The sequence below is a fragment of the Parasteatoda tepidariorum genome, chromosome 5, assembly GCF_982258835.1.
Source record: "Parasteatoda tepidariorum strain Cologne lab strain chromosome 5, Ptep-v5.0, whole genome shotgun sequence".
Taxonomy (NCBI): Eukaryota; Metazoa; Arthropoda; class Arachnida; order Araneae; family Theridiidae; genus Parasteatoda; species Parasteatoda tepidariorum.
The window spans coordinates 8,310,928-8,329,173 of NC_141759.1; the positions used below are offsets into that span (position 1 = coordinate 8,310,928).

At 30.0% G+C, this 18,246-nt stretch overlaps 1 protein-coding gene across 1 annotated transcript in view; it reads right to left on the minus strand.

Moving 5' to 3' along the window:
• Nucleotides 1-1,575: 1,575 nt before the first annotated feature.
• The window catches only part of LOC107451803 (uncharacterized), a 62,266-nt gene continuing 45,595 nt past the window's right edge, over nt 1,576-18,246 (minus strand). The window contains exons 11-13 of the mRNA XM_087162607.1: nt 9,070-9,095; nt 5,322-5,397; nt 1,576-1,804 (exon numbers count right to left, since the gene is read on the minus strand). Coding sequence (XP_087018733.1) covers nt 1,622-1,804; nt 5,322-5,397; nt 9,070-9,095 — 285 coding nt within the window. The 3' untranslated portion in view covers nt 1,576-1,621. The remainder of the gene's footprint in view (nt 1,805-5,321; nt 5,398-9,069; nt 9,096-18,246) is intronic.

An 18,246-nucleotide genomic window follows, 5' to 3' on the forward strand; every position in this document is an offset into this window, starting at 1 on the left:
GCAACAAGGCACAAATGGCAGGACATGGGAAAAAAATGTTCAAGTGACAGTTCTTCATAAAGACTAAGAGGATACCAGAGTTGTCCCGGATATCAGAGAAAGAAGCTCCGGCAATCCCTTCTCGTGGAAATGGACACGAATTTAACAGGTTCAGATGAAATATGCCTCACAAGTAATACGCTAAATATCGATAAGGATTTCAATTTTAGAATTCGTATCTGAGTTTTTTTTTTTGACAGATTTAAAAAGTGTAAATTAAAGGATTTCCTCGCGGAACACCTTGATTGTACCCTTTAAGAGACGAATTCATTACCCTTTGAAAATGATAGAACTACTAAATATCAGTGATCTTTCTAAAAATTGCATATATTTTGGATAAATCAATGATTTCCGATCCACCTGACAAAGAGAGAATTGTATAAAAAAAGAGCTTTTAGTAAAACAAAAGTAGATAAACATAGTATTGTATTGTATTCAACATCATGATTAAAATATGTCTGAATGTCACTTAAAATAAAGAAGGCAGATGGGATATTTTGATACGCAGAGAATATGCTCTGTCAGTAGTCGTTGAATTCGATTTTACTGAGACAGTTTTGGTTTTCTTCATTTAATCTTTCAAGCAGATGTGTTTGCTATATCAATTGAAGCCGATTCAATTGTTACTACTTTTGCAGCTTCAAAATGGATTTCTTTTTTGTATCACACACATTTTCATGTCAAGCAAAGAATCTTCAGAGATGAAGAACGACATTTATTAGTGTTGAAATTTTCCTGGGACAAAACATCGTATGTACAAAAACTCACTGAGAAAAAATTGCAACGGAGCAGCAAATCGTATGAACGAAACTAAATTTAAAACAAAAAATTTCAGTTGTAAGAATAAAATGCTTTCAAAATATTGATGATGCAAACAAATGCGCTAATTTTGGTACAAATGTCCTACTATGGAAAAAAGTCATCTACATTTTAAATTAATTTATTATTTCAATTTCGTAGTGAAAAACTTATTCATTTCTTAACAGAGATGCAAGAAATGTATAAACTGAACTTTTTGAATAAGTTTTGAGCTAATGATTTTATTTTCACGAATTAATATTCAGTTTTAATGATTCGTAGGCTTAAACTTAAATATTCTAATTAGTACACATGATAATTTAAGTTACGAAGTCAAACATAGATACGTGTTTTCCCTGAACAAACAAAACTCTTTTTCCGATGGGTTTTGCTTTCTGAACCTCAAACTGTGGGAGGTAGCCCAGTCGGGAAATATGGTTTCAATAACTTAGTGAAGAGAGCAGTCGTGAAGAGAGTGAAGAGAGTTAAAACCCTTTGCATTTTAAATTTTATATATTTTATATACAGGCGTATTTCTCCTTAATTCGAGAATTGTTCAAATCATAGATTCTCAACCTTTTCAGCTGCCCTCTAAGGAGCAGAAAAATTTTAAATACCCCGCTTTGTGAAAATCCAGTTATTTAGAGCATGGTGACGGAAGGGTGTGTGCTGAATTATAAAATGTAACATTTTAAAGCAACATAAAAAAGTACAAACTGTTCAAAATATACATTAAGGAAATTACTATAGTTTGAATAACAAATGATAACAACAAAATAAAAATTTAAAATACATGTGTCTTCATGTGTCTATGTTGAGGCTTTATTTCTGATCGCTGTACTTTCTTGCGTTTGAAAGGAAAGTAAAATAATAAGAATATGGCTTCAGAAAGATCAAAAATAGAAACAAGGTTGATTCCAAGCCACATCCCCATATAGCCTCCAATATAGCTGAAAAGTTCAATACTCTAAAGAAGAAAGAAAGGTTATAACTTATTATATTTACAAAAAGTTAAGTAAAGAACTTTCTCGGAAAGTGTGGTACAAATGTACAGTGCGCAAAAAAATATTCACACATTTGAATAATTTTTGATCTTATGATCGGATTTTCAAATACTAAGACTGAATCTTAACCTTAATGGTCAGATAGGGTGACCTCATATATTCTGATTAATAAGTAGAGGCGATATTTTAAATTACGAAATAGGACACAAAAAAAGAGTATTTTCTATGAGAATTTATTAAGATTTCTGACCCCAAAAATATAAAGAGTAGTAGCATTTCGGGAAATAAAGTTGACCAGTCGAGTTCTTTTAGTTTGATCCGTCGAGATGTCTGAAATTTGGTCCACTTTTTGCGTTTTCGTTGAATCTCGAGAACTTTTAAAGATAATTGAAAAAATTCGGCTCACAATTTCAAAGTTGGTTATCAAACAAGATTCAGTACAAAAAATAAGTTTTAGTACACATTTATTATTTTTAATTATTTTATTGTATAACAGTTGGAATAATTTATAATTGTAGAGTATACAATTGGTTGGTTTTTTATTTTTATTTTAAGCACTGTGCTCCATAATAATGCTAAATGAACTGTAATGATTTGCAATCTGTGTATAACTTTCTTGAAACAAGATTAAATATGCCTCCAAGTTCTATCAATTTATGGAAGAAAATTTTTAAAGAAAAGTGTAGGTGAACAATTTTTTTAAAAGGGGTGGGTGGTTTTTCTTTTGTTTTAGAGTAGCAGTGCAAAAACTTTTTCCCTAGTTACTTGTCAAACAAGCTTTTTTTTTCAATATTGTTAAATAATTTTTTTATAGTGTTTATTGTAAAAATTTTAACTGCGTATTTTTTTTCTTCTCCTGGTCACACCATGTACTATATTTTATGTGTACACTGAGAAAAAAGTATGGTCAAAATTATCAGAACATGGTAAAATTTACCCTTTTTCTATTCTGGTTCTAGTTTAAGATAATAAAAAAAAATTTCGGTATTTTTTACCGAAGCACTTTAGTAATGTATTTAAATTGACGTTTTTTTAAAAAAACATACGTTTTTTTTAAAAAACATATCTCATGTGACTAACTGAAGTGAGTCACGTGACATACTTTGTGACTAGGACTGGGCTATAAATCGATATATCGCGACATATCGATTTAACGCCTATATCGGCAAACCGATACAGCAACTTTCATTCCAAGCGATGCATCAGAAATCTGATTTAAGCGTCGAGTGAAGAAGACGATATAACGATATAGCGATACACGCAAGGACTTTCTCTTACGTTCCGATGCCAACTCGCGCTGTGGAAGACGATATTGTTTCGTTATGTTGAGACGGCCTTGACTGATGAGCGGTAGAATCAGAATCACTTTTGAGACCTTATATCGTTATATCACATGTTCGTTTTCGCACCTTCGCGATTTGAAATCGTTTCTTGTAGATTATTTTCAATGGGATTAACTTCGTGATCGCCGTCGTAACCTTGTTCTGAACGCAATCTATTATTGAAAAGAATTTATAAAGAAAAGTTTCTTCATTAATTAGGTAAGTTTTTTATTTATTTTCTGACAAAACTTTTTTTATATTTTTAAATGTGAAAATTATCGGAAATCTAATTTAAGGCATCCATAAGGAATTACAAAGTAAATAAATTTGTTAGGTTATTTTTTTACTTTCTTTTAATTTATTAAAAACCTTTCGGATAAAACTTCTAATAATTTAATGGGCTTCTATTACTGATTTTAAATTTATAAATCTTGAGTTGTTTTTATTTTTAGAAATAAAGTTAAAACAAAACTTATTTTTTGGACATAAGTCAATAAACTTTATTTGTTCAAAAGAATGTGAAAAGTTGGCGAATTTTATTCATTTCTCTTTTTTTTTTATCAATTACTACTTCGTTTTATTAGAGAGTAAAATCATTATTTTTTTTTAATTTTCGTTTTATATTATTAGTTAATTAGCTAAATATATTACCGAATATCACAATTCTTTTGTTTTTATTTTTAAGAATTTAATTACGAAACTTTGCCTTACTTTGTTTTTCGTTCATAATTCGGTCATTATTTAATTTAATTGAATTATTTATATGAAATAATAATAAAAATAGTGTTTAAGAAGCATTTTTTTTCTAAAATTTATTTAGCTCTTTGTTTTAAGCATACAAATAATTTTTTAACGAACTTATTTTTTAAATTTTGTTCCTATGCTGTTAGGTAAATATATTGATAAATTTCACTTTTATTTATTTTTTTATTTTTAAACTAAGAAATCTTTTGTTATTTGCGTGGTCATTTTTAGAAAATATAACAAAACTTGTGTTTACTTCTTCATTAAGAATTTGAACATTACGATCGAACTTAATAATTCTGTAATTATTTACGCATAATAGTACAAGCAAATATTGATTTGTTAAAAAAAGTTTCTTTTTAAAAAAAAAAAAATATTTCTAACACTTTGTTTTAAGTGTATAATGAATTTCTTAACAAACTTTTTTTTTAATTTTTTAAATTTTCTTTCAATAATTTCAGCTAGATATCTTTATAAAATTCCCTTTTTATTTTTAAACTGAGAAATCTTTCAGAGAACGAAAATTTTAAGAAATTATTACAAATCTTATGTTTACTTTTTAGTTTAAAATTCGAACATTTTTAATTTTAAACTTCGGCTTTTAGTCAATCTAACTTTTATTTTAATTAAAATATATTTTGAAATTTTAAAATCAGCTTTTGTTTAATAACAATATTTTTTTTCATTAAGGGTGTTTTAGGGGTTAACTTAAATTAAGACTGCTTATACCTTATAAACGATAAAGAAGTGCAAATATTTCATTCTGTATCTACACACATTTTTTCAATAAATATTTTAAGTAAGATTTGTACATCTTAGTCAATTTATTTAATATCTTTCTTAAGCAAAACATATATATTTTCAAATTTATAAATTGATTTAAATCAATATGCGTATGAAGTCTTGATAGAAATCTGACTTTCTGTGCTTTAAAGTAAATGAAATTCAAAAATACTATATCGCGATACATCGCTATATCGCGATGCAAAACTGACGATATATCACGATATATAATTTCTAATATCGCCCAGTCCTATTTGTGACTCACTGAAGTGAGTCACAAAACGTGATATGAAAACTACAGAAATACTACTTTTAAGATTTCCGTTTTATAATTAAGGGAACTATAAAGTATGCGTTGCCTTATGGTTATACATACCATAGTAAACAATATTTCGTTATTTTAAATAAGTCACAGTTTTGACTACAATTAAATTTTAGATTTGTTGTTTAGTTTTGATTCATAATTTTCATAGAAAATTATGAATCCTTCTTCAACAATTTTGATTCATAATTTTCATAGAAAAGTATGAATCATTCTTTAACAATAGGATGAAATTTGGACAATAGTAATCGTAATAGAAGTAATTTTAGAGAAAGTTTTAAACAGAGAATCGAATTTCTAGTTACTTACTTTATATTTTGGTTGAAAAATATGTCTTGATAATATAAATTTTCTGAAACTAACTCGGAGATAAATGGAACTTAACCTGCAAGAAGTCATATTTATTTTTTAACAAACAAACTTTGTATGTAAGTCAGCATTACTAGCAATACCAAAAAATATCTTTTGTACTTATAATAATTAATAAAGGACTTACAAAATAAAACAGGTCCAGAAAATAAATACACGTAAGTTAAAACTAACTTTGCATACGAAGGAAAATATTGCAATAAATAAATTTTAAACAAAATCAATATGCGCTAAATCTAATTGCAAGTAACATTAATTGAGCTCAAGCTTTAATTAAATAACAAATGCATTCGTAAATTATCATTATTATTGTAACACATTTTTATTTGATACAAAATTTAGTAATTATATTCTTTTAATATCTTGTTTTATAATAATAATATCTATAATAATAAAAATAATACAATTGTAACACATTTTTTTTCTCTTTTTATACATATTCATTAATTTTTATTCAATATCGAGGGTTAATATTCTGCATCTGTGTTTTGATAATTAGTCAATTTTTTTTAAAACAAATGAAACAATATCAATGAATTGCTGGAATATAAATTGCAGACTATGACGATTTGTGAATGAGAAACACTGACATTATTGCTACCGTTTTTTGTATTATCTTTATTTCAGGTCTTTTTCAAAACAGTATCACACAAGAAGGGGTGGGTCTTGAAAATGTTTTTTTCTTATTTTAAAACATGAATAATTGGTAAATACAAAGTGATATATGTATATATATATATATTTAAACTTTAGGATCAAATTACTTTATAAAGTACGACCACTTTAGGTGCGTTATTATTATAACTATTGAGTAAACTATTAGAGTAAAATCAAGTATTTCTGTAAAATCTATTTTTAGCTTAATTTTTACAGTAATATTTATTTAATAAGAATGATTAAGTGATTTTGCGTTAAGTATTATTGTAATAATTACGGTTTTATTCGATTTTTTTCCGCAATATGTTCCTTTAAAAATGGATTTTACGGTAAGAATTACCGGCATCCTGTGTGCCGGTCCTTTCTTAAAGGGATTTTTTGTATGAGGTCAAAAGATAAACCATATACAGTCTTACATCCAGAATCAGCCACCAAAGCTTTTTTTCCGTTTCTGGCGTATGTCTTATCTTAGTTAATACAAGAAAGAGTTTTATTATAATTTTAAGCAGCTGTTTATTTAGGTCGATGGGATAAATTACATAATTTTAAATATTTTAAAATTTTTGCCAAAAATAAAAACCACAGATTGAGCACAATTTGTGTCGCAAATTAATAAAGCGAAGTAAAACCAAAACCGTGTTTGAAAAAAACACTTTTGTTGACAGCGGGATTACAAAATATGAACAGAACCGTGATAGTCATGATTATCTGAGTCATCTCATCCACCCAATTGTTTTTCAAATAATTGACTCTTTATTTTACAATTATATCTAAAATACTAATAAATGACTAAGAAGTTAATAATAACTAATATTTTTTTTAATTTCAGTTTATTCCGCGAAATTTGATGCATAAAAAATAATTTCGAAAACAAATTATTATGTTAAAAAAAAATTAAATTTGAATTAGTGTTTTAAATAGTTTAAAAAGAGTTTACCGTGAAGGGTTTATTCCGAAGCATAACCTCCTTATAAAGCAGTTTTTCTAAGTTCTGTCGCCAAGGAAACTAAAAAGGCCATAGTTTAATTGTCTCAAATCAATGCGATGATTTTTAATTGTATATTTAATCTTGCCTTGAAAAATTATAAGGGCTTTAGAAAAAACAAACATTATATTTTAAAAGTTATTAATTTTTTTTAAATATCGCTAAATTGGCTATATTTTTCCACCTCGAAGAAAATTTTCAAAATCACTGCAGTTTTTGCAAATTTTTATGAGCCCAGGAAATGTAGCATAAGTTTTTGTTGCAGTGTGTTTTGTTGCAGTAAGTTTTTATATATTAAAAAATTATATCACAAATCCTCTTTTGACGAAATTATGGCTTCTCTCCATATTGACGTTTTGTGCCATTTTCAAAATAAGCGTAAGCAGTGCTGGCTTTAAATAGGCTAAGCTAGACTTAACCAACATTCGTAACACTTTCAAACTCATAGCAGTTATGAAAATGGCGTATGATTTGCAAAAAAAAGCATTATTTCGTATTACGACAGAGCCTTCGAAAAACAGTGTTATAAGGACCATTCACGCGCTATCGTGGAATTTCGATCGAACCACGAAACCAAACTAACGTTGTCTTTCAGGTGTTAAGAACATAAAATAAGTTTCCATTATAACTCATTGCTCAAAGCTGTTAGCTTACAAGAGATTTGAATGTTATATTTTAAGTACTTGAAAAAAAAAACAGAGTGGTTTGCAGTTTAAATGAAACTCGGCATAACGCTGATATCATAAGTTTTTTTTCCCTTTATCGGCAGTAATCGCACGCGAACGATTGTTTAGATTTATGTTCGAAAATTGCTTTTCTTACTTACTGCTCAATTTACTGGATCCTAGCACAAACAGTATTAGTTAAGTTATTATTGAAATTTCTTAAGTCATAATAGAAACACACGCGGTGACACACACACAATTAATTATTTAATATTATTTTATAACCATTTATTATCTTTATAATTATCTATATTTGCTTTTAAATTTATATTTATTAATTTAAATTTTTTTTAATTACTGAAAATGCGATATTTTCTTTTTTTAAGCTCGATAGTTAATCTTTTTTATATTGTTAAATCATTCATTAAGCAGTAAAATAAATATTTCTAATACCATGACATAAAAATAGTTTATTACCCAATATAAAAAAAAACAAATAAACAAGAATTGATTAAAAAATTACCGTGTCAAATTGTAATCCAAGGTGACACAATTTTCCAATCCTCTATTGCTACCCGTGATGCTTTAGATAGTTGTTTTGGGATATCGATTGACCTGCATTTACTTAAATCCACATTGGACTAAATTGTGATGCCCAAACTAAAATCGATTACCCATTTTTTTCATTCTTTCGAAATTTATCAACTTTTTTTTAGAAATTTATTTGTTTATGAGGATCTAAAAGAAAGTCTATATAATTCACTTAGAAATATAGCTCATTTCAATTTTAAGTTTTGCATAATTTACGAACAATTGCATAGGAATATGTATTTTTGCTAGTAAAAATGATTATCTTAATGTTTCATTTCATTGAAAGAATATTTTTAAACTAAGAAAAAAAAACTGTTTTCGGCCAAACTATTCTATAAATCTCCCCTTTTCGAAAGAATTTTTGAAACTTTTATCCTTTTTTTTAATTTTTTAACCTTTTGATTTTTTATTAACTTTTTAACCTTAATCAAATTTTATATCCTATTATCTGCCAATATTTTTTCTTCAAATTAAATTATTCATAATAAACGAAACATTTCAGCCAACTATGTAGTCACAACGTTACGCATGATTTATCTACTCTCACATATACAAGATTCGCAAAATCAAATTTACTCACTTTTGAAAAATTCTTATTTTTACATATTCCTTTTTAAATATATATATTAGGGAACCTGCCTTACTAAGCATTTAAAGAAACATAATCAAAACATAAAAGAAACAAAGTTAGTAATTCTAGTATGATTCAATTTTTCATTGTAAAGAAAATATTTATACGCTTATGTATTTTATTTACCTATTTTAATGAAATAAAAATTCTGGAACTTACTTGCAATTTTCCTCTCCTACGTCACACTATAAGAACAAAAGTGAAGAACTTTATAATCTCAGGTGATGATAAAGTTTTAATTGAAACAAAATTTTTCCAATATTTTTATTGTAAAGATAGGATAAGAAGGATAAGATAGGATAGGATATTGTAAAGATAGGATAAGTGCTTATAGAGACTCGGTTAATCTTGATTTCATACTGAAATCATTAGCTTTAGAACATTTCATTTTAAAAATTAACTGTTTCTCTAAAGCAGCAGTTCCCAATTACGGATAAGGAACCCTAAATGATTTAGAATCTTTCGGCGGAACCCCTATTTCATAAATAAAATTAGTATCTTCGATTGAAAAAAGGCAATAATAACAAGATATAAATTATTTGAATCTTATTTAATGAGCCGCAATTACTCAGGTGATGGAGCGTTTGCCTTCCAATGGAACCGGGTTCGAATCCTGGTGAGGGCTGGTCGATGCGAATTCCGTATCCGGCTTGCACCGATCGCTGTGCTGACGTGAAATATCGTTAGTGGTAGACGGGTCATGGGTGTGAGTCCCCTTGTAGTCTGGCTAACCGTGGGAGGTTCTCGTGGACTAACGCAAATGCGTTTTAGTTCCATCAAAAAGAAATTTCTCTCAATACTTGATCCAGGAGTTCCCTTGTCTACTGGATTGAGTTCAAAATTACAAGGTTATGGAGTTGAACATTATAATGTTCAACTAGTTCAATGCAGTCGTGAATCCAAAAAATTGAGTCGGCTGTTCAATGACGGATATAAAGCAAAATTTTAAATATTATATGAAATATAAAGTAAAATCTTATTTAACGGCGTCGTGGGGGCTCAGGGGATAATGCGTTCGCTTTCCAATCAGGTGAACCGGGTTCGAATCCCAGCGATGGCTGTTTGGTGTATCTTCTTCTACTTGCATGACAGTCCCTTGTGGCCCAGAGCCATCTCCCTATTCTGCTCTTTTCTTTTCGATTGTTTTCCAAGCAATAATTTTCAGAATTTTAAAGTTTTATCCCACACAGTTGAGCCTTCTGATCTTAGGCATACCCGTAAGTCTAGTTCCCATTGGTTTGATTTATGCATAAGCTAAAAACGAATAAAGTACACTGAAAAAACTTTCGAAAAAGAACTGTTACAAATTCTGAGAATGATTATCAGAGAAACATAATTCTTTATTTTAGGATTTGATCATTTTATATTGAATGGAAAAGTTCGATAAGAAATAATGAGGCATTTTTTTATAAATGCATATCATTTTCATTATTTATTTCATGCATTCATATTAAAATAAATATTTTTAAAGTAAACTTTGCTAGTTCTTTTTTATAGTTATTTTTTAAATCCTTTCATAAAACTAATTATCAAATAAATGATAGTTTTTTGTATGGATGTAAAAATAATAAAGGTTTTAAAAATTATTAACTGGTTAAGGGAATTTAAACTCTTGGAACCCATGCGAGCCTTCTACGGGATCCCAGGGTTCCACAGAATACCATTTGGAAACCGCTGCCCTAAACCACCCATATTAGTTGACTTCAGAGAAGCCTCTCAGTCTGTCGAAATGCATCGCTATACACAAATTCTGATCTTCCAGAAAATAAAGCAAACTGGACTGTTAGGCAGATCAACTGAATAGAATAATCTTCTCCCATCAAAAATTTGCAAAAATCTCCATAAGTTGGCATTATGACTCCCAAGAAATTAAAATTCTCGGAACCCATGTGAGCCTTCTACGGAATCCCAGGGTTCAACGGAACGCCATTTGGAAAACGCTTCTCTAAAGCACTCATATTGGTTGACTTCAAAGCAGCCATTCAGGTTTTCATGATAAATCAATACACACTAATTCTGACTTTCCTGAAAATGAAGCAAACTGTTAGGCAGATCAGCTGAATAGTCTTCTCCCATCAAAACTTTGTAAAAATCGGCAAAGTGGGCATCATGACCGCCTTCTTACTTGCCCACGTTTAGTTAAAGAGTCTCAGAGACTTGGTGAAATAGCCAAATTATATTGCATTGCTGGAATTTAAGTGAACTTTTACTGGTCAAAAGCTAACTAGTTTTTTTTCTATTTCCTTGCCAATTACTGTCCTGTAATTATAATATTTTTTTCTGACCACTCTTCCTAGTTCCATTGAGCTGGCTGATCTCTACTGATGGAAATTCCACTTAGCCACGTTCAACAACAACAACACTGTTTTTTCACAATCACTTACTGTTCCCGCGCCAAATTAATTAAAAAAAGATCAAGAGATGGCGCTGGGAAGAGTCATGTGTATTAAGTGAAAGAGAAATAAAAAAGATGGAGGAAGAGCAAGTCGTGTGTCCTTTATTGTGGTAAAAAACAAAAAAAAAAAAGAACCAGCTAAAAGTTTTTCTGATCTAATATTGTTCAGATGGTCCGTTGTCAGCCTGAAGGGGAATCCCGGTGAGCTCTTTCCAATCTTTATTTGAAATAATTAGTTAGGTGAATTTGTTGTTATAAAGTTTAATTGCATATTTTAAAATGGACGCATTAAAAATAAGAAAAAAAGTTTTGAAATCCGCTTTAACGCGGCATAAAGATAAAGTTGCGTCCACGTTAAAAAGTGTTGATAGTATACAATTAAAACTTTTTGAAACTAAAACTAATGAAATTTCAAATGATTTAAAATTAGTGTTTAATGGAATTTTTGAAGCTTGTAGTTCGGACGATTTAGATGGTTATATGGAAGAAAAAGATAATATTGATGATTCTATCGATGAATTAAAAATAATGATTAACCGTCAACTGTCCGAAATCAAGGGCGAATCTTTGAATTTAACTACACCTGTAATAAGCGGTAGTATTAATGATATAAAATTACCAACTCTTTCGATTCCAACCTTTAATGGTAAAATCGAAAATTGGATAATGTTCAAAGATATATTTAAAGCTAGTGTAATTGAAAACAAATCCATTTCTAACGCTATGAAATTGCAATATCTTAAAGGTAGTTGTAAAGATGAAGCAATAAGGGTAATAAATTCAATTTCCATTTCGGACGCAAATTTCGATATCGCGTGGAAATTATTAGAAGAAAGATATTCGAATAAACGTGAGCTATTAAATGCTATTATTAAAAAACTTGTGAATCAACCGAATATCACTGAAACAGCTAGTTCGATTTTGAATTCAATAGACATAACAAACGAGTGCGTTAGATCGCTAGATGTGTTAGAAAATAAAGTGGAAAATTTATCAGAAACAATGATAGTTTTCATAATTGTTGAAAAATTTGATAAGTCGCTTCGTTACTGGTGGGAAGAAGAATTAAAGAATTCGGACGAATTCGGTACACTAAGTCAATTACTTTCCTTTCTACAAGGTCAAGCTAGAACGCTTCAAAATAGTAAAATGAAAGAAGGGAAATTAAACCGTAATTCGCAAAATAAAATTATGAGTATGGTTTCAACAAACGAGAAAAATAATCATTTAAGATGCATTAAATGTAATCGAGAGGAATTACACGGATTATATAAATGTCCCGAATTTATTTCTCTTTCCGTGCATGAAAGATACGAATTTGTAAGAAAGAACAATCTTTGTTTTAATTGCTTAAAACGGCATTCAGTAAAAAATTGCTCATCTAATTATCGCTGTCAAAAATGCCATAAAAAACATTTCGTGATGCTTCATTTTGAAAATTATAAACAAAACGATAATGAAGTCAAAACAACTGGTGATTCATTTTCGATTCCGAACTCCCAGGAAATGTTGGCGCCGTCGAAACTTAATCCAAATGCAGATAGTTTCAATTCTTCAAATAATCAAAACACATTTTCTGCCACATCTGTGCAGAGAATGAATCATGAAAAAATTGTTTTTCTTTCGACCGCTAATTTATTCATAATAAATTGTTGTGGAGAATTAATAAAGGTTCGAGCTTTATTAGATCAAGGGAGTTATTAGAACTGAGTTGGCAGATTTATTGGGCATAAAAAAGGAAAAGGTTTCTTTTACGGTTTCGGGGTTAAGTAATGCTAGAATAAATGTAAAATCTAAAATAAACGCAGTGATTTCTAATGGATTTGGTTTCAATTTTTCATTAGAGTTTTTATGCGTATCTAGCATATCGGATGCTATCCCAACTAATCGTATTGCATTTCCAATTAACTGCATTCCCGAAAATGTAAATTTAGCGGATCCTCAATTCTACCAACCTGGAAAGATCGATGTTTTATTAGGAGCTGAGATTTTCTATGAAATATTAAAATTCGGACAAATTGAAATTCCCGATACGAATTTAAAATTACAAAATTCTGTCTTTGGCTATATAGCCACAGGTACAGTTTCAAGGTCTGCATGTGAGAATCCGCAAAAAACTCATTGTGGACTAATTTACGATTGTAATGATTTAGAAAGCGATATTAAAAAATTTTGGGAACTTAAATCAATAGGGATTAAGGACGATCCTGGGTTTAATGAGTTAGAGAAATCCTTAGAAACCTTTGAAAAAACTGTGAGGTATAAAAATAACCGGTATGAGGTAGAGTTACCTTGGAAAAGAGATTGGAGAGAGCTCAATGATAATTTTAAAGTTGCGGAAAAAAGATTAAATTCACTTATGAAAAGATTTCAAAGAGATTCTGATCTCCACTTAGAATATTCGAACACTTTGCTTGAATATAAAAATCAGAACATTATTGAAAAAGTTACTGAAGCAACTAAACCTAACAATAGAGCTGTCTATTATTTACCACATCAACCGGTTATCAGAGAGGAAAGTCAGACTACAAAATTGCGCATAGTTTTTGATGCGAGTTCGAGTAAGGATTTCAAATGTTTAAGCCTGAATGACTGCCTGTGGGTTGGAGAAAATCTTAATTCCAAGATTTTCGATATATTAATAAGCTTCAGGCTGAACAAAATCGCCTTTATCGCCGATATTGAGAAAGCTTTCCTACAGGTATCACTTTCTGAAAAAGATAGAGACGCTGTAAGATTCCTGTGGAAGGAAGATGGAATTCTTCAAACTTATAGATTCAGCCGAGTGCTCTTCGGTGTAACAAGCAGCCCGTTTCTTCTTTCTGCGACAATAAGGAAACACCTGAAGTTATTTCAAGACATGTATCCCCTTACTACAGACTGTTTGCGTCGATCCTTTTACGTAGATGATTTCATTTCGGGAGCGGACAGTTTGGAAGAAGCTCTAACTGTTTCTAAAGAATCTCTAAGTATCATGAAAAAGGCTAGCATGGTATTGCGAAAATGGAAGACTAACAGCGACATTTTGAGGCAACTGTGGAAAAATGAAGGTTTTCAAAGTGATTCAAACAACATAGAAACACATCCAACTAAAGTTTTAGGGATGACGTGGAACATAGAGGACGATAACTTCATTTTGGATATGCCGAACATATCAGATATACCCTTTCAAGAAAATACTAAGCGATCGCTCATGAGAATGATAGGAAAAATATACGATCCGCTAGGGTTGTTAGTTCCATATACGTTAAGAATAAAGTGTTTAATGCAAGAATTGTGGTCAAAAGGTATATCGTGGGACGACGAACTTCCACTTAACATCAAAGAGCAGTGGGTTCAGTGGTGTTCTGAGATTCCTGTTTTAAAAAATGCGAAGGTTCCTCGATATGTGCCGAACTCTTGCTCTGATGAGGAAAACGCAATACTGGAGATACATGGATTTTGCGACGCGAGTGCGAAAGCTTATGGCGCGTCAATTTATGTTAGATTTTTAAAAGAAAATACCATAGAAGTAAAATTGCTTACATCTAAATGCCGTGTTGCGCCCTTAAAAAAATGACTTTACCGAGATTGGAACTTCTAGGTGCCTTATTGTTAGCCCGATTGGCTAACAAAGTAAAACAAATAATGGATCAAAAACGAATATCGGATGTTTTTTTGTACACCGATTCAAAAATAGCTTTATACTGGATTAAAGGATCCTGTAAAAAATGGAAATCTTTCGTAGCTAATAGAGTTACGGAGATACAAAAACTGACTGACACCAATTCTTGGTCGCATTGTGCTGGCAAGAACAATCCAGCAGACTTTGTGACTAGGGGTACTTCTGCTGAATTTCTTCTTGGCAACGATGTGTGGTGGAATGGCCCTCAGTTTTTGAGAGACAAAACTGATCTTTCAACAAATGGTGATCTGATGTCAGTTTCAATCGGTGACATTTCAGACGAACTAAAGAAAAATAATGACATTGATGATTTTCAATTTAATTTTACTTGTCTTAATCATGATTCCATTATTGATGATATTCTCAAACTTAGTAATAATTTTATAACTATTATTCGTATTATGTGTTATATTCTTAGATTCATTAATAATGTAAAAGGTAATAATAGGATTATCGGACACCTTACGCATGAAGAACTAAGGAAAGCAGAGGTAAAAGTTCTTCAAATTGTTCAACAGGATCATTTTATGCAGGAAATAAAAAATCTCAAAGAAGGTAAGAGTGTTTCATATAATAGTAAGGTGAGATCCTTAAATTGTTTCTTGGATAATAACTTTATTTTGAAAGTGGGTGGAAGATTAAAAAATTCTAACTTAAGTATGAATAAAAAACATCCCATAGTATTGCAAGATAAACACCCACTTACTTCGATTATTGTAAGATATTATCATTTAATCTATTTACACGTAGGTTCTAATACATTGTTATATCTTTTAAGACAAAAATTTTGGATAATGAATGGGCGTAACATTTGTAGAAAAATTGTACACGAATGTCTTGTTCGTTATAAAAGTAAACCTGTATTGGAGAATCAAATTATGGCAGATTTGCCAAAAGAAAGAGTAACCCCTAGTTTTCCCTTTATGAATGTGGGGACCGATTTCTGTGGTCCGTTCTATGTAAAGTTTAAAAACCAACGTAAGGGACAATTGAATAAAGTATACGTGTGTATATTTATATGCCTGAGCACTAAAGCCATTCAGTTAGAATTCGTAACAGATCTTACATCTGAAGCATTTATTGCATGTTTAAAACGTTTTTTTGGTCGTCGCGGCAAATGCTCTAAATTGTTTAGTGACAATGCAAAAAATTTCGTTGGTGCTAGTGTAGAACTTAAAAAACTACATAGAATGGTTAAGTATCCAGATGAGATCTTAGCAAAATTTCTTTCCAGTCAAGAAATTGAGTTTAAATTTATACCTCCGAAATCACCAAATTTCGGCGGAATTTGGGAATCGGGTGTAAAATCCTTTAAGCATCATTTAAAGCGTGTAGTCGGAAATTCTCATTTAACTCTTGAAGAGTTCGTTACAATAATTGTGGAAATAGAAAGTGTTCTTAATTCAAGACCACTTACTCCGTTGTCCTCCGAGTTTGATAATTTTGAAATTTTGTCCTCCGGACATTTTTTAATAGGCCGCCCCTTAACTTCCATTGTTGAGCCTCAGATTGTTGACATTCCTGAAAATAAACTTTCTAAATGGAAAAAAATTACTAAATACAGTCAACAAATTTGGAAGCTCTGGAAACGAGATTATCTATCCCATTTGCAACAACGGGGTAAGTGGATGTTTCCTAAAAACAATGTTAAAGTAGGTTCATTAGTTTTGATTAAAGACGAAAGTATGCCTAGTACCAAATGGTTGACTGGAAGAATATCGGAAATTATTTTTGGTAAAGATGAAAAAGTACGAGTTGTCAATATAAGGTTGGCCAATGGCAATTTGTTGAAAAGAAATGTTCGTGATATTTGTCTATTGCCTATCAATGATAATTAAAATTTTGTTATATTTTACTAATTTACTTGATTGTGTGAATATTGTTGAATTTAAATGTTTTCCATATATTGCTTATTTTGTATTTTATATATCTTTGATTCTATATGTTATCATTTATTTAGTCTGAAACCCTTAAGGTTTCAAGGTCGGGAGTATGTTCCCGCGCCAAATTAATTAAAAAAAGATCAAGAGATGGCGCTGGGAAGAGTCATGTGTGAAAGAGAAATAAAAAAGATGGAGGAAGAGCAAGTCGTGTGTCCTTTATTGTGGTAAAAAACAAAAAAAAAGAACCAGCTAAAAGTTTTTCTGATCTAATATTGTTCACTTACTAAAGGCCATATTACACTTAAGGAAATTCGTCCAACTCAACCTTCAACTGAACCTCAACTTCAACTCCGAAGACAACTCCGTCCGAAAACATAGGTGTGCTATACTTATCCGAGTTGGATCAACTGCTGTTCAACTCTTTCAGATCTCTTCGAAAGAGTTGATTCAACTTCACAATTCAACCAATCAGGTGGCAGCAACCGCATGGGATTATGGGATAGCACAAGTCAAAACAATATGGCGGAAAAGTTTATGTGAAAAAGCAGCGAATCTAATTTGTTATATATTAATTCAGGTGAGTTTTTATTGAGTATTGATTTTAAAGTTATTTTATAAGAAGTATAAATCTGTTTCTATCCATTAAAGAAGTTTATGTTATAAATGTGTTATGTTTTTAACCGTGAATTAAAAGTATGATTTTATATGATCCGCCAATCTGAAGTAAATTTTGAAAGTAGTTTTGTTTTATATTTTGACATTACTTTAAATGATAAACAAATTTTATGAATTGCATTTAATCTTTTTCGTACGTAACTGTATATTTATTAGTATTCGCCGAATTCAAATATAGTTTTTTTTTTTTTACAATTACTTTGCTCTTTCTATAGTTCCGATAAGATTATACCAGCAATTATTCTAGAGTTGGTACTGAATTCAGTGATTTTGAATATTTTTTTACAAAGGAAAAAATTGCGTTATAAAAAGTAAACTTACTCATACCTAAACAATATGCTGACAGAATTAATTTCTTTGTATTATTTTATTTTTAAACTGTATATTTGTCAGTATTCGCGGAATAAAAATTTGTTTTTTTCCAATTACTTTGCACTTTCTACTGACAAGTGGGCCCACCTTGAAAAAACCCACTTGGGACGCTTAGTGGGTTTTATTAAAAAAAAAATGTTTTTATTAAAACTTATTGATTCACATTTAATCTTATGTAATTTATTGTGTAGCATAAGTTTGTCAAATAGATCTGCATGCTTTATATGATTAAGTTTTTAATATTTATAAAGTTGAAGAAACTTTTATCTGTAATTTTGTATTACTATTAAAAACTTAAAGAGGGTTTTTTCAAAAAGTAATATTTAATGAAATTAGATTAGATGGAA